This window comes from Dama dama, chromosome 23, assembly GCF_033118175.1.
Source record: "Dama dama isolate Ldn47 chromosome 23, ASM3311817v1, whole genome shotgun sequence".
Classification (NCBI taxonomy): domain Eukaryota; kingdom Metazoa; phylum Chordata; class Mammalia; order Artiodactyla; family Cervidae; genus Dama; species Dama dama.
In genome coordinates, this window is record NC_083703.1 from 60,835,706 (window position 1) to 60,863,674 (window position 27,969).

The 27,969-nt window shown below is 46.5% G+C and overlaps 1 protein-coding gene across 2 annotated transcripts; it reads left to right on the plus strand.

The window, feature by feature from the left end:
• The first annotated feature begins 3,062 nt into the window (after positions 1–3,062).
• Positions 3,063–24,310, plus strand: C23H20orf96 (chromosome 23 C20orf96 homolog). Of its 2 annotated transcripts, XM_061126999.1 has the most exons (11): positions 3,063–3,312; positions 3,599–3,647; positions 4,114–4,231; positions 14,675–14,787; positions 17,047–17,205; positions 17,673–17,772; positions 18,839–18,996; positions 19,077–19,178; positions 19,376–19,462; positions 20,149–20,267; positions 23,917–24,309. In XM_061126999.1, the coding sequence occupies exons 1-11, from the start codon at positions 3,293–3,295 to the stop codon at positions 23,975–23,977; spliced, it is 1,086 nt and encodes a 361-aa protein (XP_060982982.1). In that variant the 5' UTR covers positions 3,063–3,292; the 3' UTR covers positions 23,978–24,309. The 2 variants fall into 2 exon arrangements, with proteins under 2 accessions (XP_060982982.1, XP_060982983.1); XM_061127000.1 differs by lacking the exon at positions 19,376–19,462 and having other exon boundaries at positions 23,917–24,310.
• Positions 24,311–27,969: the final 3,659 nt, after the last annotated feature.

Sequence of the window (27,969 nt, forward strand, 5' to 3'; positions counted from 1 at the left end):
AAGAAACTTGGTTTCAACAGTTATAGTACTAAAAGTATTTCCCCTGGGATTTTTTCCACATAGAGAAGTTATCCATATAATTATTTTTAAACAGTCTTCCTAGCTTTGGGAAGACTTTGCCCTCCCTGCAACACACACACACACACACACACACACACACACACACACATAACCAAATCAGCTGTAAAGTACAACACACAGAAATGACTGTCGGCCTCCTGTGAGGACACTGAATGCCATCTATCCCATAGGTCAGTCAGCAATCTGCATGTGTTCCTGAGGAGAAATCAATTGAGTCCCTCGGCTGTTGTGGCTTCTCCAAAGACAGCCCTTCCCATAACAGTTGTTCTGGACTTTATCCACCATGCTCATCTCATCTGCATTTCATTGCTTCCTCCCATTCACCAGTCAATCCAAGAGTTCTTCAGAGGGACTTCCCTAGTGGTCCAATGGCTAAAACTCTGTGCTCCCAATGCAGGGGGCCTGGATTCCATCCCTGGTCAGGGAACTAGATCCCACATGCTGCAACTAAAGATCCTGTGTGCTGTAATTAAGACCCTAACACCCACTGCTGACAAAAATTAAAAAAAAAAAAAAAGAATTCCTGGGAATTGCTGGAAATATTGATTGCATTTTACTTCGAAAGTCTTTCATCTGCTTCAAAGTTATTGTGAAGATTAAATAATCTGCTATGTCTAAATGTCTGGTACAATGCATTGTGAACTCCCAAAGTTTTCCAGATGTGAAGCTGATCACAGCAACCCCACACCATGCATAAGGTGAGCCCCACCCCAGGGCTCGAAAGGTAAGGGAATACCTACCCTCCAGTAAGAATGCCTGGCCTTGTTGAGCCATTTAGGACTTTGTCTTTTAGCCAAGGATAATGTTGTAACAAATCCAATTAGCATTCCTATTGCAGCATTAGTACCAAGGAGAATTCCACCTTTAACCAGGAAAAGCCAGTCATCAGTGGATACTAGAGCCTCCAGCTGGCAGGACAGCTCTGCGACCCCAGTGCCTTCTGTCTCCATGTTTATCTAGTCTCCTTTCCTTTAAGGGCATGACCAAAAACTGCAAATGTTTCTTCTGCTCACATTTGCCAAAACCTAATCACATAGCCTCATGTAGCTACAAGGGAGGTTGGGAAATGAGATCTTTATTTTTATTTATTTATGTTTTCTTTATTATTTATTTATTGAAGTATAGTTAATTTACAATATTGTGTGCTTTTTGCCATAGCAGTCTCTTCTGTTGACCACAGTGTGCAGTGCTATTTAAAACACTTTCCTGTGATTTCTATGAGGGGGAGAAGGTTGGGAGCTCTGGCCTAGTGTTCACTCTCTCTTTTTTTAAAATAGATTTTTCAACATATAGAATGATAGGTTTAAACAATTTTATTTCTTTTATTTATTTATTTTGGCTGTGTTGGGTCTTAGTTACAAGATGCAAGATCTTTTGTTGTGGTGCGTGGAGTCTTTAGTTGTGTTATGCAGGCTCCAGAGCAGGCAGGCTTCAGTAGTCGCTGCACGTAGGCATCTCTAATTGCAGCTTGTGGGTTCTCTAGTTGCTCCTTGGCATGTGGGATCTTAGTTCCCTGACTAGGGAGCGAACCCACATCTCCTGCATTGCAAGGCAGGTTCTTAATTGCTGGATCACCAAACCTTGTGTTCTATGGAAACATTTCCCTATTGAAATGTGACTGATTTCAAATTATTTGCTCCTTCCAAGTTATTTTTTTAAACAGGAAGGCACTTTTAAATCTGTGCTCTATCTAGCAAATCTGAGGTGTGGAGAGAGAACTGGAGTGGGGTAAGGGTGGGAGCTGGTACTTGCAGTCTTGGAGTGAGGGGGAAAGTGGGGTGTTTGTATGGGTGGTGGTAGGAGTAAGCAGTTTGACTCGACATTACTTTGAAGGTATTGCTGACAGATTTGGATGTGGGAGGAGAGATGAGTCAAAAGATGAGTTAAGAATGACTCCAGGGGAATTCCCTGGCAGTTCAGTGGTTAGAGCTCTGCACTTTCAGTACAGGCCACAGGCCTTCCTGGGTGTGGCAAAAAAAAAAAAACAACTCCAGGAAGAGAGTTGCCACTTTGAGTTGGTTCTGGGGAAATATGGAGTGTTAGTTGCCTCTCAGGTACCCAAATGGAGATACTAAGTAGGCAGTTGGATGTATGTGACTGGAAGAAGATGGAGAAGCTGGAGATGTGAGTCTAGGAGGCATCTGGGTAAAGATCGAATCTGAAGTCACAAAGCTGAAAGGGAGCACGAATGGAGAGAAAACGAGAGGGCTGAGTCTGAGTCCTGGGGCAAACTGGGAGTAAAGGGTGAAAAGGAGAAATGAGGAAAAGAGAAGAAAAGGAGGTGGGGAGCAGCGCTAGAGAGTGGTTTCCAGGACACCATGTTTAGAAAATGTGTCAAGGAGGGAGTGATCAGTTGTGTCAAATGCTGCAGATAGGCTAAGGAATATGCATACAGAGAAGTTCAGCAAAATGGAGCTCACTGGAAGCGCTGACAGTGGCAGTTTCAGTGGAGAGGTGGAGAGTGAAAGCCTGATTGAAGAGGAAAAAAGGAATGGGAAACAGTAGGCAAACCTCTTTAGAAGTTTTGCTTTAAAAGTGAAGCAGAAATGGGAGGGTAGCTGGATGGGAAGTGTTCGGTTTTTTTTAACAGAAGAAATTAAAATATGTTGGTAAAGCAGTGAAAATAATACAGAGGAGAGGGAGAGGGTGATGGAGAAAATGGGGGAAATTCCTGGGGGAACGTCTTAGAGAAAATGAGAGAGGACAGGCTTCAGTGCACAATAGTAGGAATCGAGGTCAGCAGGCAGTTTACACAGTCTCAGCAGGGAGGCATGTGGGTGGGTGAATGAGGTGATGTGAACCTAAGTTTACTGAGTCCCATGATTTTCCCGGTGAAACAGGAAGCAACGTAATTAGCCAAGAGTAAGGATGGAGAAGGACGTGATGGAGGTTTGCTGAGAGGAGGCATATGACATAATTCTTTAGCTTGATAGGCGGGGCCAGCTGAGGGGAATTTGAAACCACGATGCGTGGAATGTGGCGAGAGCTACTTTTTCCAGTGCGATATTGGTCCCTCTAGGCACTCGGTAGTCTGCGTCCGTTTCCTTGGAGACCGAGACAGGCGAGAAAGCATTAGGTCTCTCTGGGAAGTTTGAGTGACCTTGGTTACCGCGCGATCCACGCTGAGACAAGGAAGTTCGAGAAGCCGAAGAAACAGGCATCCCCCAAAATCGGGGCCCCAAGCCTCGGGACTCTTCTTCCATTCTCCCTAATGGCGCGTAACTTTCCGAAGTACGTGAAAGGGGTACGGAGGAGCGGTGGAGTGCGCATGCGTGGCCCCCAACCTAGCGCTGGCTGGGTTCTCTCCGGGTGTCATCTCGCTCTTTTGACCCCGCCCTCTCCCCCACCCTTATCTTCCTAGCCCCGCCTCTCTTGCGTGTTCTCGGGCTCCCTCTAGGCTTGTGTCCTTAGGGACAGTGGTTTCTGGTTCGAGACCCCATCCCAGTTTAACGCTTGCTGCATGCATTCCCACGGGTTAGGACTGATGGGAGTTTTCCCCCGCCCCAACACTTTGCAGACGCAGCCACTCTGGGATCGGCTCCACAGTCCCCCAGTTCCAGGTTCTGGTGAGTCCAGGAGGGCTAGCGTCGTTGTGGGGGGTGGGGCTTGCTGACCCGGGGCGTGCCTCAGAACCTCAGTTTTCTCACCATCTTATCAGGAGTTAAGGGTATATTATGCTGCTCTCTCCTTATATCTCTGATTGCATATCTGCTTTCCTATCAGGTCTTTTCTATGCCTTCTGTTTCTCACAGTTCTTAGCACCTCCCCGCCTGGATGTGCTTAGTAAATTCTGGCTGGCTGATGCAAACTTGATAACATTTAGGGAGCACTTACCACATGCTTTACAAATATCTTTTGGAATGTTTGTATCAACCTATGGAGACAGGTTTTTTAATTTGATCAAGTTTACAGATGAGACAATAGAGGCTCAGAGAGGTAAACCCACTTGGTCAAGGTTACAGATATCAGTAAGGGGGGAAGCTGGGATTTGAGTCCATGAGCTGTGTGACTGATTTGTGTTATGTCTTATAGGATTATGTTCCATGGCAGCGGTCCAAGCAGAGAGCCAAGCCATCTACTCTGCCTCCAATCCCACAGACTGTGGGCACTAAGAAAAGCGAAAGGAAGACCTGGTCTACCGTCCAGTCAGGTGGGCAGAGGTCCTTGGATGCTTGAGAAGGAGGTGGGGACAGGATGGGGTAGAGGTTCTTGGCCCTTGGTGACAGCATTTATATCAGAGTAGGTTAACTGCTATAACAAACAGTCCCCAGATTTGAAGTATTAATACAGATGCTCATTGCTCATTTATGTCAAAGTACACTTGTGGATCTAGGGGGAGGGGGTAATCTTTTTCACATGATCATTCTGGGGTCTAGGCTCCATCACCTTGTGACTAGGACATCTTGTAAGGTCCTGAAGTCCTCTGTTGGGTCCTTTTGCATCCAGCAGAGAGAAGAAAGAGAGCAAGAGTATGGATGATCTTGTGGGCAGTTCTTTTTCAGGGCCCAGACTTGAAGTGAAACACATCACTCCCACTCATATTCCAGTGTCCTTAACTCAGCCACATGCCCACCCTTAAAACCCCAAGGAAAGATGGGAAATGTAGTCCAGCTAGGAAAAGAAAACAGAGTTTGGTGAGCTTGGAATAATCTCTGCCACATCACTGTCATGCCTTCCAGGGGAGTTCTGAGGCCTTGGCTTAGGCAGACATGGATTCAGATCTTTGTTCTCTCATCTACTCTCTTGGGAAAGTCATTCATCTCTCTAAGTTTCTGTTTCTTCATTTTTAAAATGAGGACACTAATACTTGATATGATTGTTGTGAGAATTAAATAAGAAGAACCGTGTAAAACCCATTGTTATTCAACCTTATGAGACTCAGCACTCCTTTTAATGACACATATTTTGTAATATTCCTTTAGTATCCTGAAATAAACTTCACAGATAATATAATCTACCTATGTATATAATTTAAAAGTTAATATAATGCCCTAACTGTAAAGAAGAAATACAAAAAGAAATGAAAAACAAATGCAAAAAGAAATGCAAAATACCAAGAAAAAGAAATGCAAAAAGGCAAAATGGCTGTCTGAGGAGGCCTTACAAATAGGTGAGAAAAGAAGAGAAGCTAAAGGCAAAGGAGAAAAGGAAAGGTATACCCACTTGAATGCAGAGTTCCAAAGAATAGCAAGGAGAAATAAGAAAGACTTCTTCAGTGATCAGTGCAAAGAAATAGAGGAAAACAATAGAATGGGAAAGACTAGAGATCTCTTCAAGAAAATTAGAGATACCAAGGGAACATTTCATGCAAAGATGGGCACAATAAAGGGCAGAAATGGTATGGACCTAACTGAAGCAGAAGATATTAAGAAGAGGTGGCAAGAATACACAGAAGAACTATACAAAAAAGATCTTCACAACCCATATAACCACGATGGTGTGATCACTCACCTAGAGCCAGACATCCTGGAATGCGAAGTCAAGTGGGCCTTAGGAAGCATCACTAAGCATAAAGTTAGTGGAGGTGATGGAATTCCAGTTGAGCTATTTCAAATCCTAAAAGATGATGCTGTGAAAGTGCCAGCAACTTTGGAAAACTCAGCAGTGGCCACAGGACTGGAAAAAGTCAGTTTTCATTCCAATCCCTAAGAAAGGCAATGCCAAAGAATGCTCAAACTACTGCACAATTGCACTCATCTTACACGCTAGTAATGCTCAAAATTCTCCAAGCCAGGCTTCAACAGTACGTGAAGGGTGAACTTCCAGTTATTCAAGCTGGATTTAGAAAAGGCAGAGGAACCAGAGATCAAATTGCCAGCATCTGTTGGATCATCAAAAATGCAAAAGAGTTCCAGAAAAACATCTACTTCTGCTTTATTGACTATGCCAAAGCCTTTGACTGTGAATCACAACACAATGTGGAAAATTCTTAAAGATTCGGGAATACCAGACCACCTTACCTGCCTCCTGAGAAATCTGTATGCAGATCAAGAAGCAACAGTTAGAACTGGACATGGAACAACAGACTGCTTCCATATCAGGAAAGGAGCACATCAATGCTGTATACTGTCATCCTGCTTATTTAACTTACATGCAGAGTACATCCTGCAAAATGCTGGGTTGGATGAAGCACAAGCGGGAATCAAGATTGCCAGGAGAAATATCAATAACCTCAGATATGCAGATGACACCACCCTTATGGCAGAAAGTGAAGAAGAACTAAAGAGCCTCTTGATGAAAGTGAAAGAGGAGAGTGAAAAAGTTGGCTTAAAGCTCAACATTCAGAAAACTAAGATCATGGCATCTGGTCCCATCACTTCATGGGAAATAGATGGGGAAACAATGGAAACAGTGACAGACTTTATTTTGGGGGACTCCAAAATCACTGCAGATGGTGACTACAGTCATGAAATTAAGACGCTTGCTCCTTGGAAGGAAAGTTATGAACAACCTAGATAGCATATTAAAAAGTAGAGACATTACTTTGCCAACAAAGGTCCATGTAGTCAAGGCTATGGTTTTCCCAGTGGTCATGTATGGATGTGAGAGAAGAGAGAGAGGTCGCTCAGTCGTGTCCGACTCCTTGCGACCCCATGGACTGTAGCCTACCAGGCTCCTCTGTCCATGGGATTTTCCAGGCAAGCATACTGGAGTGGGTTGCCATTTCCTTCTCCAGGGGATCTTCCTGATCCAGATACCAAACCTGGGTCTTCCGCATTGCGGCAGACTCTTTACCCTCTAAGCCACCAGGGAAGCCCAGAGTTGGGCTATAAAGAAAGCTGAGCACCGAAGAATTGATGCTTTGGAACTGTGGTGTTGGAGAAGACTCTTGAGAGTCCCTTGGATTGCAAAGAGATCCAATCAGTCAATTCTAAAGGAAATCAGACCTGAATATTCATTGGAAGGACTGATACTGAAGCTGAAACTCCAATACTTTGGTCACCTGATGCGAAGAACTGAGTCATTGGAAAAGACCCTGGTGCTGGGAAAGATTGAAGGCAGGAGGAGAAGGGGACGACAAAGGATGAGATGGTTGGATGGCATCACCGATTTGATGGACATGAGTTTGAGCAAGCTCTGGGATTTGGTGATGGACAGGGAAGCCTGGCATGCTGCAGTCCTTGGGATAGCAAAGAGTCGGACATGACTGAGCAACTGAACTGAACTGAAAGGAACTGTAAAGTAAAGGAAAAGGCAAGTTATTTACATTTAAATAGCATAGGTTTCAGTATGTAAATGTTCAGGATGGAGCCCAGTAGAAGACATGAGCAAGTCATCAGAAGCTTACTCATAGATGTGGCGTCATGGTGAATGTAACGGTTATAAATGCAGACTGACACACGATGGAAATTGGGGATTCAAATTCCAAAAGGGGTTTTTCATCGCAACAAGATCTCCAAAGTTGTGTCATCTCTTACTAAAGTTCTAAACAAAACAAGGCACAATCTTCCCCTGATTGTAGCTGCTTCATTGGAAAATTCAGCATTATGTTGTTGTTTAGTTGCTAAGTTGTAAATGACTCTTTGTGACCCCATAGACAGCAACACCAGGCTTCCCTGTCCTTCACTATCTCCCAGAGTTTGCTCAAACTCATGTCCATTGAGTCGGTGATGCCATCCAACATCTCATCCTCTGTCACCCCCTTTTCCTCCTGCCCTCAATCTTTCCCAGTATCAGGGTCTTTTCCAGTGAGTTGGCTCTTCGCATCAGGTGGCTATAGTATTGGAGCTTCAGCTTCAGCATCAGTCCTTCCAGTGAGTATTCAGGATTGATTTCCTTTATGACTGACTGGTTTGATCTCCTCCTAATCCAAGGAACCCTTGGTAGTCTTCTATAGCACCACAATTCGAAAGCATCAATTCTTCAGCACTTAGCATTCTTTATGGTCCAACTCTCACATCTGTACATGACTACTGGAAAAATCATAGCTTTGACTATATGACCCTTTGTTGGCAAAGTGATGTCTCTACTTTTTAATATGCTGTCTAGGTTTGTCATAGCTTTCCTTCCAGAGAGCAAGCATCTTTTAATTTCTTGGCTGCAGTCACTGTCTGCAATGATTTGGAGCCCAAGAAAATAAAATCTGTCACTGTTTCTGCTTTTTTCCCTTTTTATCAATTCAGTTCAGTTCAGTTGCTCAGTTGTGTCCGACTCTTTGCAACCCCATGGACTGAAGCACGCCAGGCCTCCCTGTCCATCACCAACTCCTGGAGTTTACTCAAACTCATGTGCATTGAGTCAGTGATGCCATCCAGCCATCTCATCCTGTCATCCCCTTCTCCTCCCTCCTTCAATCTTTCCCAGCATCAGGGTCTTTTCCAATGAGTCAACTCTTCTCATGAGGTGGCCAAAGTATTGGAGGTTCAGCTTCAGCATCAGTCCTTCTAATGAATAGTCAGGACTGATTTCCTTTAGGATGGACTGGTTGGATTTCCTTGCAGTCCAAGGGACTCTCAAGAGTCTTCTCCAACACCACAGTTCAAAAGCATCAATTTTTCGGCACTCAGCTTTCTTCACAGTCCAACTCTCACATCCATACATGACCACTGGAAAAACCATAGCCTTGACTACATGGACCTTTGTTGGCAAAGTAATGTCTCTGCTTTTTAATATGCTGTCTAGGTTGGTCATAACTTTCCTTCCAAGGAGCAAGCGTCTTTTAATTTCATGGCTGCTGTCACCATCTGCAGTAATTTTGGAGCCCCCCAGAAATAAAGTCTGACACTGTTTCCACTGTTTCCCCATCTCTTTGACATGAAGTGATGGGACCAGATGCCATGATCTTAGTTTTCTGAATGTTGAGCTTTAAGCCAACTTTTTCACTTTCCTCTTTCACTTTCATCAAGAGGCTCTTTAGTTCTTCTTCACTTTCTGCCAGGTGAAGAAGGGTGGTGTCATCTGCATATCTGAGGTTATTGATATTTCTCCTGGCAATCTTGATTCCAGCTTGTGCTTCATCCAGCCCAGCATTTTGCATGATGTACTCTGCATATAAGTTAAATAAGCAGGGTGACAATATACAGCCTTGATATACTCCTTTTCCTATTTGAAACCAGTCTGTTGTTCCATTTTTAGAGTTACATGTAAAACAAAACCAGGTTCTGGGATCAGATCATTATCATCGAATTTTACCTATGTCAGTATCTAGTAGGACTTAGAAAAGTTAAACAGGATAGGAGAATTCTGTGTTCTATGGGGTTGTCCTGATGGTGAGATGTTGGAGCCCCAGTATTTATGTGAACCACAGAGTCCCCCCCAGTATATGTAAACACCCCTGTTGAATTGTTGAGAGTCATTGATGTAAAGTGATGAGCACACGACATTGTGATAGTGACAGAATTTTTGCCTTTGGTCCTAGACCCTATTCAAGCAGCACCTACAAGGAAACACTTGCCCTTTCCTTTCACTGGGAAAGCAGTGAGGTATGTAATAGACACAGCCACAACCAGAACAAGAGCAATTAACATATTCCAAGGACATATGTACTAGATACTATCTGAGCACTTTATGCATATCGCTTCATTTAATCTTCCCAACAGCCCTGTGAGATGGGTGCTGTTGTTATCACCTCCTCTTACAGATGAGGAACCTGAAGCACAGATAGGTGCAACTTGCAAGGTCATATAGGTAGGAGGGGGCGCAGCCAGGCTGTGATATTTGGCAGTTTGGCTCCAGGACCCACCGTCAGCCACTGGAGAAATGTAGACCTGAGCTGGTGTTCCAGTTTCCCTTCTTGTTAGCAATTCCATCTAAGTTACTGATCCCAGCCTCAGTTTCCTTTCCTGTGGAAACGGGCACAAAGATTCCTGCCTTACTCAAGTGTAATCTATGTAGATAACAACAGTTAGCATTTGCTGAGGACTCATTTTGTGTTAGGCTCTATTGTAGAGGCCTTATTTGTTCATTCATCCATTCATTCACTCACTCATTCATTCATATGTCCATTCAGCAGCAGCCATTTGCTGAGCCCCCAGAATACACAGCATTGGGCTGAGTGTTGTTGACTTAGGAGAAAGATTGGTTTCTAGTCATGTAGAGTTCATAGTCCCAACCTCACGCATGTAATTACACAAAATTTTAAATACACTTGTAGGGACTTCCATGGTGGTCCGTTGGTAAAGAATCTGGTTTCCAATGCAGGGGACTTGAATTTGATCCCTGGTCGGGGAACTAAGGTCCCAATGCTTTAGGACAACTAAATCTGCTGTACTGCAACTAGAGAGCCCATGAGTCACAGCAAAGTGCGGCAAAAAGAAAAAAAAAAAACCACATAATTGAAGGAAGTCATCTCATTCATGGGCTTCTCTGGTGGCTCGGTGGTAAAGAATCTGCCTACAATGCAGGAGACGCAAGTGACGAGGGTTCAATCCCTAGGTCAGCAACATCCTCTAGATGAGGCAATGGCAACCCACTTCAATATTCTTATCTGGGAAATCCCATGGACAGAGGAGCCTGGTGGGCTACAGTCGCTGGAGTCACAAAGAGCCAGACACGACTGAGCAACTGAGCACGTACGCATGATCTCATTCATTAATACTTTTGAGTATTAAAAAAAGATAAATCTGATGATTCCACCAAGATGGAGTAGCCCCATTCCTTCCTGGTCCTCCCTTTTGCAACTGAAAATCCCTGGACACTACACAACAGAGAGAGGCTCTGAAAACTGGAAAGAAGAAAGTGGGCTGCTAGAATGGGAAGCATACACCATCATCTGGCCTTCATGCTGAATTTCAACAAGAGATTGTCTGCTAAAAAGAAGATGAAATAGGATCCAGAGTAATATCTAAAACATCCAAGATACAATCAGAATCATCCATCATACCAAGAATGGGAAAAATCACATGAATGAGAAAAGACAGACACCAATACTGAAATGAATCGGATAGAATTATTTACTGTTCTTATTTATAGATGACATGACTGTCTACATAAAAAATCTTAAGGAATCTACTCTATCTAAAAAGAAACTAGAAGTAATGAGTTGATCAAGGTTGCAGGATACTAGCACAACACACAAAAACCCATCACTTTTCTATGTACTAATAATAAATATGTAGAAATCAAAATAAAAACCATGATACATTTACAGTCACACCAAAGAAAATGAAATATTTAGGCATAAACTTAACAAAACATGTATAGGATCTGTAAGCTGAAATCTATATAATGCTGATATAAGAATCAAAGAAGACATAAATAAACGGAGAAACATACTGAGTTCATGGATTAGAAGACTCAATATAGTAAAGATGTCAATTCTCAGATTGATTCATGTTTAATGCAATTCCAGTCAAAATCCCAGCAAGCTTTTTTGTAGACATGGACAGGTTTATTCTAAAATTTATACAGAAAAACAAGGTCCTAGGATAGATAAGACAATTTAAAGTGAACGACATCGATGGAGAAGGAAATGGCAACCCACTCCAGTATTCTTGCCTGGAAAAGTCCATGGACAGAGGAGCCTGGCGGGCTGCAGTCAATGGGGTTACATGACTGAGCATGTGTGCAGGAGGGTGGAGGGAGATGGGTTGGTAGCAATAAACTGGTAGAACTGAAAAAAATAATAAAGTGAACAACATCGGAAGAATCACTTTACCTGATATTAATGCCTACTATTTGGTTATAGTAATCAGAACAGCACTGTATTGATAGAAAGACACATAGATCAATAGAACAGAATAAAAAACCAGAAACAGCCACATAAATACCCAAGCAATTTTTGATAAAGGTGCAAAAACAGTGGAGAAAAGAAAGCCTTTTCCACAAATGATGCTAGAGTAGATGGACATCCACAGATGAAAAAATGAACTTCTATTGAAGTCTCACAACTTATACAAAAATTAACCCAAAATGTAAATTTAAAATGAAATCAAAATTAAATGTAAAACAGTAAAACTTAGAAAAAACATGAGAGAAAAATCTTTGGGACTGATGGCCAAGTGAAGAGTTCTTTGTCTTCATACCAACAGCGGATTCATAAAAGAAAAATGGAATAAATGAACAGGCAGGATTGCATAAAAATTTATGACTTCTGTTCTTTTCACAGTCTTAACAGAGATTAAGTATGAAGCTATGTACTTGGATAAAATGTTTGCAAACCACATACCTGATAAAGGACTGCTTTGTAGAATATATTAGGAACCCTCAAACTCAACAGAAAAACAATTCAGTTAAAGAGTTAAAGGCAAAAGACTTGAAGAGACATTTCACCAGAAGAGGAAATACATATGGTAAATAAGCACAGGAAAAGATGTTCAACATCATTATCTACTAGGGCTATGCAAATTAAACCAGAATGGGGGTGTCACTGAACATCTATCAGGATGACTAAAATGAAAAATAGTCATAATATCAAGTGTTGGCAACAACAAGAGATTGGGTCATTCATTTCTAATGAAATCAAGCACACATTTCCCATAATGATTCAACAGTTGCACTCTTGGGCATTTATTCCAAAGAAGTGAAAACACAACACCCAGTGCATGACAGTTTCACTGTAGCGTGATTCATAATACCCTCAAACTGGAAACAGTCCAGATGTCCTTTAATGAGTGAGTAGTTAAAGAACTATGGCGCATCCATTCCATACCACATAATACTATTCAGAAGGAAAAGGAAAGAACTTTTGATATATTCACTAACTTAGATGAATCTCCAGTGAATTACGCTGAGTGAGAAAAGCCAATCTTAGAAGTGTCATATTGTTAGACTCCATTTGTATAACATTCTGGGAATGACAGAACTGTAGAAATGGAGAACAGATTCATGATTGCCAGCAGTGGGAGGAGGATGGAAGGAGAGGGAAATGGGTATGGCAATACAAAGCCCCAGGAGCAATCCTTTGCGTTTGTGGAAATGTTCTGTAGCATGCTGTCTTTCAGTGTCCTGGTTGTGATACTGTGCTTAGTTTTATAAGATGTTACCATTGGGAGTAACTGGGTTAAGGAAACACAAGATTTCTTTGTATTATTTCTTAAAACTTCATGTAATCTGAATTTATTTCAAAATAAAAAGTTTAATTAAAAAAAGATAAATCAGGGCTACCACCACTAATGAAAAGAAATACACGTTATTAAACCGACAAATCTTCCTAAGTATTTAAGTTCAACCTATAAATGTTATAATTTTTAAAAACCCTTGTAAAGGAGGTTTTGGAACTTGGTTAATTAAATTCCCTTAAATTGTTTAAGCTACGTTTAAAATTTAATATATACATTTTCACTTTCAAAAAGTTCACTTGTTCTGATTAACAAAGCCATTGGGCATGTAATATAATTCTTGTATATCTAATAAATAAACTTCTAAATGTGGGTAATCTTATGTTCTCTTAAAAGTTGTGGTAATTTATATACATTTAATAAGATTGTGTTAAACCTTGCAACTTAAAACAAATCTAAATCAAAATCTCATATACGTATTTTGAATTAGAATCACAAGGGACTTCCCTGGGGGTCCAGTGGCTAAGACTGAATGTAAGGGGCCTGGGTTCCATCCCTGGCCAGGGAACTAGATCCTACATGCCACAACTGAAGATCCTGCATGCTGCAACAAAGATCAAAGATCCCACATGCTGCAACTAAGACCTGGTGCAGCCAAATAAATAAAAAAAAATAAATATAAAAAATTAGAATTACAAGAGTAATGTATTAATCACTCCACCTCTCAGTTTCAAGTAAATATCGGATAATTCATAACTTTAACTCAAAATTACTCTAATTTGCCTTGTCACCTCAGTACTTAATACTAAATGACAGATACCAATCCATTAAAGAAATACTATTTTTTAAAATGAACTGGGTTGCACCTGTAACAGGGCCTTTGAGGGCAGCATTTGTGATGGTTTGTGTGATTTGCCTCACGCTGGTGCAGGACACGCCAAGAGGAAACAGGGATTCTTGGATCATGCCCTCTGAGTGTCTTCTGCTCTGAATTATTTTCGTATACTTCGTATCTGGCAGGACCACAGCTTTTACAGGTATTTCAGAGACAGTGTTTTGCTTGGCTCCTGTATCTTTATCTGATGCTGTGGTCCTGATCCCAGTTCTCAGGTCACTGGTAATAACAATGACAACTGGTAATTCATATTTGCACTGAATATGTGTTAAGCGCTATTCCAAACACTTTAAAGGACAATAACTTCTTATTTAGTCTTCACGACAATCCTGTGAGGTAGGCATGATGATGATTCTTGTATTATAGAGTAATGGGGAAGTGAGGGGCAGAGAGCTCATGTGAGCTGCCAGATTCAAACCCAGGCTGTCTGGCTCGTTAGTTATTGCTTTTAACCCCTTTCCCTCCTGAGCTTACCATTGGCCAGCTTGGGGGGAGAGATGAGGGTGTCTGGCCATCTCCCGCTGCTACCCGTCACTGCCCCTCTGTTCAACTGCACAGTCAGTGTGGTATGTGGAAGTTCCCTGGGCTTCGCTGTCCTTTATAACAAGGACCAGAGTGGGGCCTGGGAGCTTATTGATGGATGTGAGCTTTGGCCTCTGTCTCACCGTCATACACTCTAAGGCCATGAGTGGATGCAGCTGGGGCCTGGGCTGTCTGACTCTTTCTCCTGACTCTCTCTCTGTCCTTTCCCATGCCCTAGGGTGGCAATCCAAGCCTACCTTGTGGATGACAAGCCAGCCGAGGAATCCACTAGAGCTGCGCAGAGGAAAGTTGGACTCTGGGAAGACACAGGCCACAATCCGACTAATGAGAGTATGAGCATCCTCCCACGGGCACTGGGGGCCAGGGCCGGGGGTGGGGGATGCTGATAGCAAACATGCCCTGAGCACCCACTTCATGGGTGCCTGCCTGCAGTCTTGTTCTCCTCACAGCAACCCCATGGGCATGCTTATCATTAGCCCTATTTTACAGCAGGGAAAACTGAGGTGCATGGATGCAGTACCAGGGGTCAAAGCCAGTTAGGCAAAGATTTGCCTTTGTGTTTAAGATTCAGGAAGATGATTGGACTAATTTTATTTCACTGCATTAGGAATACAATCTAGTGGCTTGTTCATTTAAAAACTCTGGGAAATTAACCTTTCATGAAATACAGTGCATCTTGAAGCAAGACTTAGGAGCTTCCTGTTAAAACTTTTCACATCAACTGATAGAACTTTTGATCATTGATTTTCTCAAAATCTGTTGTTTATTATGGCTTCTGAACAATGTTTCAAAGTATTTGAAATGAACTAGAAGAAGTCGGGGCATTAGTGTCCATAGCAGAAAGTAACATACCAAATACTATAAATACTACAAAATATTATAGAAGAGTTCTTAACTTCTTCAGGAAAGTTTTTAATAGCTCAATGAACAATGATTGTTATATAAAGAAACAGTGAGAAATGTATTTGCCTTGAAATCGTTTTTTCCCCTTTAACCTTCAATTTTTCAAAGATGAGTTATTAGAGGCAGTCCAGTATTCTTAAAGGAGGAACTCATATTTCTGATGTTATTTTTATCCTGACTTTAGAAGGGTTATGTGTTTTTGTTTGATATGAAACATGAACCTGGACAATTGGCTCTAAAACCTGTGCTCCTATCCAGTTCCTAATACTCTCTCTTATAATCATTCATTTGTTTAGTCAACAAATACTTGAGCATCTACTGTGTCCCAGACCCTGTTCTAAGTGTGGGAATTCACCAGTGATGTGACCTCTGACCTTAGGGAGCTCACAGTCTACAAGGGGAGACAGATAACAAACAAGATAGATAAAAATATGATATGTGTAGTGAAGATAAGAGCTATGAAGAAGTATAAAATAAGGTTAGGGGGCTAAAGGGGCACAGAGGAGGGGGTGGCCATGGCCGTTTTAGGAGGGTGGTCAGGGAAGGCTGTCAAGGCGGTGACATCTGAGGCAGGAATGCTCCAGGTAGAAGAACTGGAACTGCAAAGGCCCTGAGGCTCATAGGAGTCCCCGGGCTGCTGTTGCTGTGTGCAGAATGGGCTGTGGGGACAACGGGGAACAGAGCAAGAACGCAGAAACGACCCAGTTGGTTTGTTCTTGGAGTTGGAGTAGGATTCTGACTCTGCCCTTCAGCCTCAGGACAGTTTTTTATTCAAGCAATAACTCCTGAGAGTGCCAGCGATGTGTCAGGCACCAAGCTGGGTGCTGGGGAGATAGCCATGAACATGATCCCAGAATCCGTGCTATGATGGAGCTTGTACTTCAGTGGGGAGACACATAACAAATTAAAAAAACCTCCAAAGAATATTTCCCCGTCAGTTGATTCAGCCCACCCTTATGGAGCTCTAGGCACTGTTCTGTGTGTGTGTTGGAGATACAGCTGGGACGAGATAACCAAAGCCCCTGCCCTCCTGGCTGTAAAATTCTAGTTGGGAAGACAGACAAGAAAGAAGAAAATAAGAAAAATATGTTGGGACTTCCTTAGTGGTCCAGCGGTTAAGACTTCTTTCAATGCAAAGAGGGCTTCCCTGGTGACTCAGGGTAAAGAATTCGTCCGCGATGCGGGAGACTGTGGTTCTATCCCTGGGTCGGGAAGTTCCCCTGGAGAAGGGAATGGCTACCCACTCCGGTATTCTTGTCTGGAGAATCCCATGGACGGAGGACCCTGGCGGGCTACAGTCCATGGGGTCGCAAAGAGTCAGACACGATTGAGCGACTAACACACAACCATAGTTCACTGATTCTAAGAAGCCACTGGTCATAAGGAGCACCTTTATCTTAATAACGCGCTAATAAAATATTTTTCAACTAGACTGTAACACGCCACCAGCTGTAAGATACAGCTCCACCCCAGAGTGTAAAATTATGGGAAAATGGGTGTTTCAGAAAGGATGAAATAATTCAAGGTGCTCTGACCTGCAGACAATAGAGAACCGCCGCGGTGGCATTTATCAGTCGGGGCCACAAGGGGGCGGATTGCGGCGGGAGGGACGTGGTCCCTGGGCTCCCGGAGGTGCCTGCCCGCCCCGCGCACCGCCGCCTCCCTTCGCTGTCTCTCCGCCCGCAGACAATGCTGCGGAACCGGCGAACCTCGTACCAGGAGCTCTGCGACCACGAGGACTTCCTCACCAAGCTCTGTGGGGAACTGATCAAGACCATCCAGGACACAGAGGACAGCGCGGCCCTGAAAGTGCGGATGCTGCTGCAGCAGCAGGACGTCTACATGGTGATTCTCCCCGCCGTGGCCCCGCAGCCCCGCCGCCGCCCCGAGCCGCCCTCCGGCCCGCGACACCGCCCCTCCCGAGCCCTCGGGCGCCCTCTCCTGCTTTCTGCCGGCCTCTCCCGGCCGGTTGCAGAAGCTCCTTCCTCCGTCTGGAAGATAGCATCTTTTGCACACTCCACTCTCCCTGCCCCTCGCACCCCGACCTAGAACTCATCCCAGTTCACTAATTAGCTGGCAGACTCTGAGTCAACCTCTGAGCCCCATACAAGTGGGGCACAATAGCGCTCACCCCGAAAAGGAGTTGCACCTGGCACACAGGAGGTGTGGGCTCCAGTGTGGGGTTGGGTCTGGGGACTGCTCTGAGGAAGTACTGAGTTCTCTGACGGTCCTTGCTTTGGCAGCACCAGAAGCGGGGGTGGTGGGGGTGAGCTAACGCCCCCCCCCCCCCCCCCCCCCCCCCCGCCCCATAGACCATCACTGACATCTTGGAGTACTCCAACAAGAAGAAGCTGCACCAGATGAAGTGTGAGCTCCAGGAATGGGAGGAGAAGGAGGAATCTAAGATCCATAGTAAGAATCTCTCTGCGGATTAGTTGACCCTCACCTGGCTCTCTAGGGGAAGCCATCAGGCCCACCACCCCTCTTCTGAGGCAGAGGGGACTGCTAAGATGCACAGCGACAGTTTACTTACCACTTAGCACTTGCAGGCCCTATGTGCTTTTTTTTTGCAGGCATACTTGCAGTCCTTACAACTATCTCTAAGGCAGGGAAGTTTTTCTTTTCTCCCATTTTACAGATGAGGAAACTGAGGCTAAGGGAAGTGAAGTAGCCTGCTGAAAGTTATACAGCTAGGAGCCAGCATCCAATCCCAGCCTGTCTGTTTCCTGCCAAGGTTCCTCTGGGAGTTGGTGGCTGGGCAGATCACTGGTCACAGATTAGTTGAGCCTGTGTTTTTTTCCCCCTGGTGTGTCAGGCAGCTTCAAACACTTGGGATCCCCTCCATGGAGGGTGGCAGGATAGACTGCCTTTATTATTATTATTTTTTTTTGGCTGAGCAAGGTCTTCGTTGCGGCATGCAGGCTCTTCGTTGCAGCTCGTGGGCTTTCTCTAGTTGCGGAGCACAGGCTCTGGAATGCACAGGGCTCAGTAGTTGCAGTTAGTAGGCTTCTCTAGTTGTGGCGTGTGGGCTTAGTTGCCCTACAGCATGTGGGATCTTAGCTCCCCGACCAGGGATCAAATCCTCATCCCTTGCATTGGGAGGCAGATTCTTAACCACTGGACCACCAGGGAAGTCCCAGGATAGGCTGTCTTAATTCTTCTCTGTCACCCCATCTCCCCAGGCTTGGTGCCAAGGATCAGGCACTGGGATAGTTTGTTTCCTCTTTTGGGTAGGTTGTTGCTTCTTCTCCTGTGAAGGCAAAGCGTTTTCTGGGGGCTTACCCCTCCATCACCTTCCAGCCATGTTTGGGCTTGTTTCAGCCCAGACCCCAATCCAGATGAGATCAGGCATGTTCAGGGTGGTACAGCTGTAGACCCAGACCCCAATCCACTGGCTAAGGAGAGCTTTGCTTCTCGGGTGGCCCTGGAGTGGTCCTTGAGGGACGATCCTGCCTTCTGTCCCTCCTGATCTCGTCAGACCTGGAGCAGCAGGTGGAGCAGCTGGATGCCCAGATCGAGAAGGTCCGTGAGCAGGTGAGCTTCGTGAGCACCTACAAGGACCACGAGTACCCCATCAAGTTGGTACAGGCGGCCAACCTCGTGCGCCAGCTGCAGCAGGTGAAGGACAGCCAGTTGGTAGGTGAGCCCCTGGTTTTGCCTCACCTGACCTTGTGGGAGGCAGGGTTGGTGGCCAACACCTTCCTGCCGACCCCTAGGACGAGCTAGATGAACTCAGTGAGATGTGCAGAATGGTCCTGGCGTCTATGTCCAACCAGATTCAGAATAAGAAAAAAAACCTTCTGAGGTCTCTGGTGGTGGTGAGTAGCTAGCCACTGTGGCAGTTATCCGGGTCCTGCCCCCAGCCCTGCTTTCTTAACCCTGTCCTCTGCCCTCAGGCCCACCACATGCCCATCTGCTACCCAGGGCAGGGGTAGACACTGGGGCCAGTCTAGGGGGCCAGACTTCTAGGGGGCCCATTCTAGGGGGCCAGAAGAAGATTTTCCTTCTTCCACAGAAGATCCAGCGTGCCAATCAGGAGACTCTCCTGCAGAAGACCTGGAATACCCGGGTTATACTTAAATACATGGACAAGTTCCGAGAAGTGAGTGGGTGACAATGGTGGTGGTCCCCCCTGTGTGAGAGCAGGGGGAGTGGGTGGTCCCCAGGACCTCTGGGGCGGTCAGGCTTGTCCTGATCTGGGGCTCATGAGGTCTCTGGTGTTTGTCTTCCTCCTTGGCTGTGCTGTTAATGTCACTCGTCTTCCATCTGAGAAGGGAATTTGTCCTGGAGTAGGCCTTGCCTCATTAACCAACACCACCAGCTGTGACCCATCGGCAGCATCACCAAGCTTCACCCACACAACCATCACTTTACTATCACTACCCACTCCTTGTCTTCACCTCTTAATTCTTGACATTGACCATCACTCAAGACCATGTTAATGAATTCCATGATCACCACCCTCTGATGGTAATTTTCGTTATCTTGCACCTTTATCAGTTGTCTGCGTGAATGACCTTCATCACCTCCACCAACCCCCACTAATTCTCACTGTCGAGCACTGCCACCCCCTGCATCCTGTCTCCCCTCACCTTTTTCGGCACCATCAAATGTTGTCAGTAACTCATGAGCCAGCCCTGCCCTGCAAGGAGAGAGCCCGCTTTGGAGTCCAGAAGTCCCAATGACAAAGCCCAGGCCATTTCCCTAGATGTCCTTATTCACGCATTTTGCCCTTTTCTTCTATTGGTTGGGGGATGTTTGGTTTCTACTTTCACCTGCTTTCCTCAGTTTATAGACCGTTTTGAGGAGGAAATACCCAGATTAAAGGCTGAGATGGAACAGCTGGAAGCTCAGATCTGGGAACCCCGAGAGATCGTATTTGCGGACGTTCTACTTCGGAGATCCAAGTAGGTGGTCCTTGAGCAGCACCTCTTACACTAGCCATGCTCTGGGCTTGAGCAAGCTCTCTGTTCTTGGGGGGCAGCCTGGGGGAGAAGGCAGGACCTATGCAGGGGGCAGGAGACTGGGTGTTTGCCACTGACCGTGCGGTAGCTGTGACCTTTTGCCATCTCTTGGCCTGAGTGTTTGTCTGCACACAGCAGGCTGAGTTAGATAATCTCCCTGGACCCTTCCAGTTCCAGATTCCGTGTCTCAACCAAGCGGGTGTACCCCTGAGCTCCTAGGCTGTTCAGGAGGACGGTGTTGAGTAGGATGGTTGGCTCCAGGGAAGAATGGCCTGGAAGGCACTCTGCGAGGAGAGAACGATGTTCTCTCTGTGGGGCAGACTTCTGGGACCCAAAGGAAGAACTTCCTTCCAAAACCAATTCCCCCGCCCGACCTCCCAGGGGGCAGGCCCTCCCTGTTTGAGCATGGGGATCCCCCCAGGCCATGCCTCTCCAAGTGGGGCAGTTCCTGCCATTTGCCAATTATTTTTCTTCTCCTTAGCTTCTGTGTCTGTCTCCTTCTCTTCCTCTCCCTTTCCTTCTTCCTCCTCTACCTCTTCATTCTCCTCTTAAGTTTCCTTCAAAAGTGCTGTCAGATCTACAACAGGCCTATGAAGCCCCAGGCATGATGAGGGCAAACAGTCCTTGGCTCTGCCACCGCAGAGCCGAGGATGGGACCAGATGTGAATCGATAAAGAGCCACAGATAAATGTTGCAGCTGAGATGAGAGCTGCTAAAGAAGAGGTGTGGGTGTGGTGACAGGAGAGCGTGGCCTGGACAGAGAGGTGTCAGGAGTGGCAAAGAGGTCCCCCTAAAAACATGGCCTTTTTTTTTTTTCTGACTGTGCTGGGTCTCCACTGTGGCGCACGGGCTTCTCTCATTGTGGCGTGTGGGCTTAGTTGTCCTACGGCATGTGGGATCTTAGTTCCCAGACCAGGGATCGAACCCGCATCCCCTGTATTGGAAGGCAAATTCTTCACCACTGGACCACCAGGGAAGTCCTGAGAATGTGACATTTTTAAACTAAAGTCTGAAGGATTATTCATAGAAGCTCACTGGGGCAAGGGGGCTGAAGGGGAAACTGAAGGAAGAATGTTTCTAGGTGGTGGTGCTGGCATCTCGAGATGTGCTAAGTAGGCCCCATTGTCCCTACCTGCGCTCTGGACACGCTGAAATAAGAATGAAAGGGGCAAGGTGACATGGGCCAGACTCTCACTTTTACCCGATAGAGCTGATTTTAGAGAATGTAGCTTATATCTCCAGGCATGTTGGCTTCTGAATACCAACCCAGAATTAGGCAAATGGAGTTCTGTGGTCAGTTGCATGGGAGCAAAGGAGACTGTAGTCCTTGCAGGCTGCTCATTACTGACAGAGAATGGACCAGGGCTCTCCAGGCCCCATTCCTCTCTCCAGACTCCTTTCAGGTTGTTATACCTCCTTCCCGGGCAGAGTGAGTAAAGAGATGGAGAGAGGCCAGGAGCAGTATGCCCATTGATGGTGTATGCCCCTTGATGACAGTATGCCCATTGATGCCCTTCCATGGGCAGGGAGACGCCAGGAGTGGGAAGAAGCTGTCTCCTCCTAGAATGTGGGAATGGCACGCTGCTAAGTAGAACTTTTCCATCCAAAACGTGCACTGAAATCACCTGGAGATCTTGTCGATAAGAAGATTCTGAATCAATAGGCCTGGAGTGGGGCTCAAGAGTCTACATTTCTAAGTAGCTCCTGGGAGATGCTGAGGTGCTGATCCCTGGACCACAAGCTGAGCAGTGAGGCTGTAGATGTGTGGTAGGAGGGAAGTTGGTGTTTATGGGGAGCTGAGTGAGGTTGGACTGCAGAGTGATGGGGAGAGTAATGACAGCCCCGCCCCTAGGGACTTCCATGCAGGGCCCTGTAGACCAAACATATTTGATCCTGAAAGCAAAGAACTTTTTTTTTTTTTGCCCATACTACTTGGCATACAGGATCTTAGCTCCCCAGTCGGGGATCAAACCTGTGCTCCCTGCAGTGGAAATGTGGAGTCTTAACCACTGGACCACTAGGGAAGTCCTAAGTAAAGACTTTTCAAGCTCAGTGATGACATCAGATTTGCATTCCAAGAAAAGACACTTTGAAAAGAATATGGAGAAGATATTGGAGAGGCCGTGTTGGGAGTCCAGTTGGTTGTGATGGCGGTTGTGTCTGGAGCGGGTGGTTGGGAGTGACTTGGCCAGGATGGGTGGCAGAAGAGAGAGAAGAGATGGACGGAGTGGAGAAATATTTAAGAAGGTGAATCTGTAGGACTTGGTGATATTTGGATATGGGAAGCACAGTACAGGGAGGTGTCAAGAATGACCCTTGGGTTCCTGGCTTTTGTAACAGGGTGGATAGTGGTACCAAGCCCAGAGAGAGGGAAGACTGGGACTGGGGGTGAAGGATGCATATGTAGGTTAATCAGCACTTTATTTGGACACTGAGTTTAAGTTATGGAGACCTGAGCGTGGAGCCGACAGGTAGGGAGCTGGGGGTATAACTGTAGATCTCAGAAGACAGACTTTGGCTGGAAATGGAAATTTTGGCAATGCCAGTACAAGCTGGAATCAAGGTTGCTGGGAGAAATATCAATAACCTCAGATATGCAGATGACACCACCCTTATGGCAGAAAGTAAAGAGGAACTAAAGAGCCTCCTGATGAAGGTGAAAGAGGAGAGTAAAAAAGCTGGCTTAAAACTCAGTATTCAGAAAATAAAGATCATGACATCCAGTCCCATCACTTCTTGGCAAATAGATGGGGAAACAATGAAAACAGTGACATTTTATCTTCTTGGGCTCCAGAATCACTGCAGACAGTGACTTCAGCCATGAAATTAAAATACGCTTGCTTCTTGGAAGAAAAGCTATGACAAACCTAGACAGCATATTCAAAAGTAGAGATATCACTTTGCCGACAGAGGTTCATATAGTCAAAGCTATGGTTTTTGCAGTAGTCATGCATGGATGTGAGAGTTGGACTTTAAAGAAGGCTGAGAGCTGAAGAGTTGATGCTTTTGAACTGTGACTGAGTGACTGAATGACAGTGCAGAGATGCATTTTTTTTTTTTTACTATTACTTTGAGCGATTTCAAATGTATAGAAAAGTTGAGAGAATACTGTGATGAGTACCCAGTTACCCATCTAGTTTTAGAACTTGTTATATTTTGGCCGTATCGGCTTCATCTTCATTTCTTCCAGACCCTCCCCATTTGCCAGGTGAGGAAACAGAGGCTCGCCTGGGGTCTGTCCCCAGTGAAGGCGGGAGGCTTGGAGAGGAAAAGCAGTGTGTTTGAGGTGACACAGAGCCAGGCTTGCAAAACCATCATTCTGACTCCAGAGAGAGCACTCATCCTGAAGGGCCCCAGCGCTTGAGAGCTGAGCGCCTGCTCCCTGTTGACCTCAGACCTCTGTAGGGGAAATGAGTCCTGCCAAACCAATTCCTGTTTCATTTTGATGTGTGTGTGTGTGTGTGCAGGTTGTTTTGGAATGGGGCTCCCCAGTACCAGTGTTCTAAAGGTCAGGGTTCCCCTGAGGCCATGCGCCCCTACCTGCAGCTCTAGTGCCTGGCCTCTTACACCCCCGCTTTGCTCTTCCCTACAGGTGCACCCCCGACATGGACGTTGTCCTCAACATCCCTGTGGAAGAGCTGCTGCCCTTCTAGTTGGTGGGGCTGGGGGCCAACCCTCCTTCCCTGGTCTCTTCCCCCTTCCCGGAGCCTTGAGTTCTCTCCTAAGGCGACGTCCCTGAATGGGGGCCAGCCTGCTGTTCCTTCCCTCCTCACTCCCTCCCTCTTTCCCCACTTTCTTTTCCTCTCTCCCTTCCTTTCTTCTTTCCTCTCCTGCCCCTCATTCTTTCTGATTGGAGCTGCTACTTGGGCCAGGTAGGAATTCCTAGGCGAGTCCTTTTTACCAATAAAGTTGGGCTTGCCCTGGTCTTTGCTGGTGCCTGGGGCTTCGTAAGGCATGGTAGGAATAGATTTTGTCTTAAGATAAGAGGTGGATAACTGTGCTGCCTGCATCTGGGGCTCAGAACTTCTCAACGAGTGCTGGAGGGACCCCCCTGCCTGAGTCTCCATGGTTCTGTGGCCCCAGCCGCCCCCTCCCTGGTGCAGTGGGAGCCCAGTTTTCCCTCTGATTTGTGCCCAGATCTTTTGAGACCAGTGCCTGGGTGGAGGGGGGACGCCTGGAGTTTGATACCCCTGGGAACTTGTTGAACCTTCACTGCTGCTGTCCATCTCTCTTACAGTCCAGTCGTCTGTCTGTCCACCGCCTGTATTCTCACTGTACATGGCCATGAACGCCAACTCACCCTCGGGTGCCCAGTCAGGCACCGTTCCCCACCACATAGTCTTCCAAGGTGAACTTAGAGGGCTGATGCCTGGGCCCCCTTCAAGCAAGGGCTTGTTGCTCGGGTTACTGGGAGGGGCATTGGCAGGCATCCTCCAGCTGCCAGTCCCATCGGGGTTTGTGTGAGGTGCAGAGAGCCCGGCCCCTTCCCACCTCTGATGATGCTCAATGTGCAAACGTCAAAGGCTCCTCTGGCTCCACCGCTCTCTGGAGCGTTGGTGGAAACTGCCCCTGGGTCTGCACTGTAGCTCAACTTCCTTGTCTTTCCAGCCCTGCCTAGCCCTCTCTTCTCTCCCTCAGCTGATCCCAAGGACACTCAGTAATCAAAGCTTGTACCCTAGGCTCTGTCTTAGAGTTGGCCTCCCTGGGGACCTAGTCTACCCCCTATTCCGAAGAGCCTCTGATGACTCACAGATCCACTCTGTGTGTTGGGAGACTTTGGGTTACAGGTGACAGAACACCCAAGTCAAATTGGCCTAAACAGTAAAGGGCTCAGGTACATATGTCTTGATGAGGTGAGGCTTTAACCAGAAATCAAGTGATGACACCAAGGACCTGGTTCCCCCTTTTCTTCTTTGTTTTCCACGTGTTTCCCCTTGCTGAGGTTGGCACTCCTTGTGGTCCCAGAATGGCTGCCAGCATTTCCTAGGGTGTTATGATTCTTTGTTCATGTCCTGCTAGAAAGAGAGAATGTCTGTATCCCAGAACTTTCAGCCAATGTCTTTAAGAGTCACTATGACTAGATCAGATCACAAGCCCACCAGGAATCAGCCTAGGAAGTGGAGAACACCTGCTAGTTTAGTCTAGACCCCCCGGAGCAGGGGAAGGCATGGACGGGCTGGGTACATGACCCAGGCTAAGCCAACAGGCACCCCCAGAAGCATATGGATCTCCAAACAGAAATGGACAGTGTTGAACATTATCATAGCAAATGCTTAGCTGGAACTTCTTTCATCTGTCAGCTCATCGAATCCTCACAGGAACAACCCTGCTGCTGCTGCTAAGTAGGAGGTGGGTATTGTGAGCATTTTCATTTTTACAGATGAAGAACCCAAAGCATAAAGCTGTTTAGTGACTTTTTCGAGAGTCACCAGGTTGAAAGTGGTAGAGGCAGTTCACTTTTGATCAGTGCACTGGCAGGAGCTCAGCTGGGCTGGAGAGAGCTGAGCCACCAGGTGTCATCGGAGCCAATTAAGACAAGTCCAGGACGTCCCTGGTGGTCTAGTGGTCAAGAATCCTCCTGCCATTTCAGTGGACACAGGTTCGATCCCTGGTCTGCGAAGATCCCACGTGCTGGGGGGAGACCAAGCCGGTGAGCCACACTACTGAAGCGCACGTGCCTGGAGCCCCATACGCCACAACTCGAGAAGCCGCCACAATGAGAAGCCCGTGTGCAGCAGTGAAGACCCAGCACAGCCAAAAAAATTAGAGAGTCCAAGTGAAAGGAACAGTCCAGCTTCAATTGCTCACTTCTGTAGCCTAAGGAAGAGGCTGCTAAACTGGAGAAGCACTGACATCACTCCCTTGAGTTTTCTGCTTGGGATGAATGGCACCATCCGGTGGGCTGGGTCAGCACCAGGGATGTTCTCACTGCTGCGGGCCTGGGAACCCGGGGGCCGGAGTTGGGGATTGGGGTGGGGTAGGGTGGAGTGGGGAAGGGAGTGTAGGGAGGGCTAGGAGCAGGAAGGTCCTGAGTCCTGAGTCAGAGTGGAGACAAGGGTCTTCGAGGTTTCTCCTCTACCCCTGATAAGGGGGAGGCACCTGAGGAGGGCCTTGGCCAAAGGCCACCCCCTCCCTTACTGGAGGTCTCTGAAGGAAGCTGTGCTAAGAATGTAGGATGGGCCAGGGGCTTGAGTCCTTGGCTGTGACCCCTCAGAGACTGCATGCACTGGCGGGGCACCACGCTGGTGGGGGGCGGGCAGACTTCCCTGCCAGGCCTGCCGGGGAGAGGCTTTATAATGGCCTGTGGTTGTGCCTGAGAAGTTAACAGGTGTGCACTAGTCTGTGGGGCTTCCATGGTGGCCCAGCAGTAATCAGCCTGCAGTGCAGGAGACCAGGATTCAGTCCCTGGCTTGGGAAGACCCCCTGGAGGAGGGCATGGCAACCCACTCCAGTATTCTTGCCTGGAAAACCCCATGGACAGAGGAGCCTGGTGGGCTATAGTCCATAGGTCGCAAAGAGTTGGACAGGACTGAAGTGACTGAACATACACACACACATACGCGTGCGCACACACACACACACACAAACACTCTACGGGCTTTCCCAGGTGGTGCTAGTGGTAAAAAAAACCCACCCGCCAATGCTAGAGACATAAGGAAAGTGGGTTAGATCCATGGGTCAGGAAGATCCCCTGGAGGAGGGCATGGAAACTCACTCCAGTACTCTTGCCTGGAGAATCCCATGGACAGAGGAGCCTGGTGGGCTACAGTCATGGGGTCGCAAAGAGTCGGACACAACTGAGGAGACAGCACACACACACACGCATGCACACTCTATATAAAAATAGATGAATGACAAAGACCTACCCTGTAGTACAGGGAACTATATTCAATATCTCCTAGCAACGTTTAATGGAAAAGAACCTGACATCTATAAATATCATATATATATATATATACACACACACACATATATATGCATGCATATATATATATCACTTGGCTGTACACCATATACTAATATAACGTTGTAAATCAACTATACTTCAATTAAAAAAAAATACTTAAAAAAAGTCAGGCATAAGTTTTTGGCCAGAAGCTGGATTCCTTGTAGTGAGGGGATGAATGAGTTTTGAGGGGGAAAACCACATGGATTCCCTGACATCACACACAGCTGTGGCGCCTCCAGTTGTGACAGAGAGTGACCCCATACGTGCACAGCTGTATATGGATGTTCTCTCACTTTTCAGAGCTTCACACGGGTGGGTCCTCACGTGCACATGTGCACACAGATACACACTAGGACGGCCCTTATCAATAAGAGGACCGATTGCGTGTCTTGTCCAGAACTCTCTGTGTCAGTCAGCGTTGTCCCCATTGGCACGGCTGCATGAGAAGCACCTGCAGGGCTCAGTGGACTGCAGCAAGGAAAGTTTATCCTCTACTCAGGGTCCTCAGGTCGACTGCACTCTGGCTGAACTCAGCTGGGCTGGTTGGGCAGCTCTGCTTCAGGTTGGGGGTCAGCTGGGTTTGGCTCCAGACTGTGGATCAGGCTCAAGGATACTCCTGGGCTCTGAAGTTATCTGGGGTGTTCTTTTCTCAAGGAAGATCCCGGGAGCAAATGAGTCAGGTCTTAAGACCTCTGC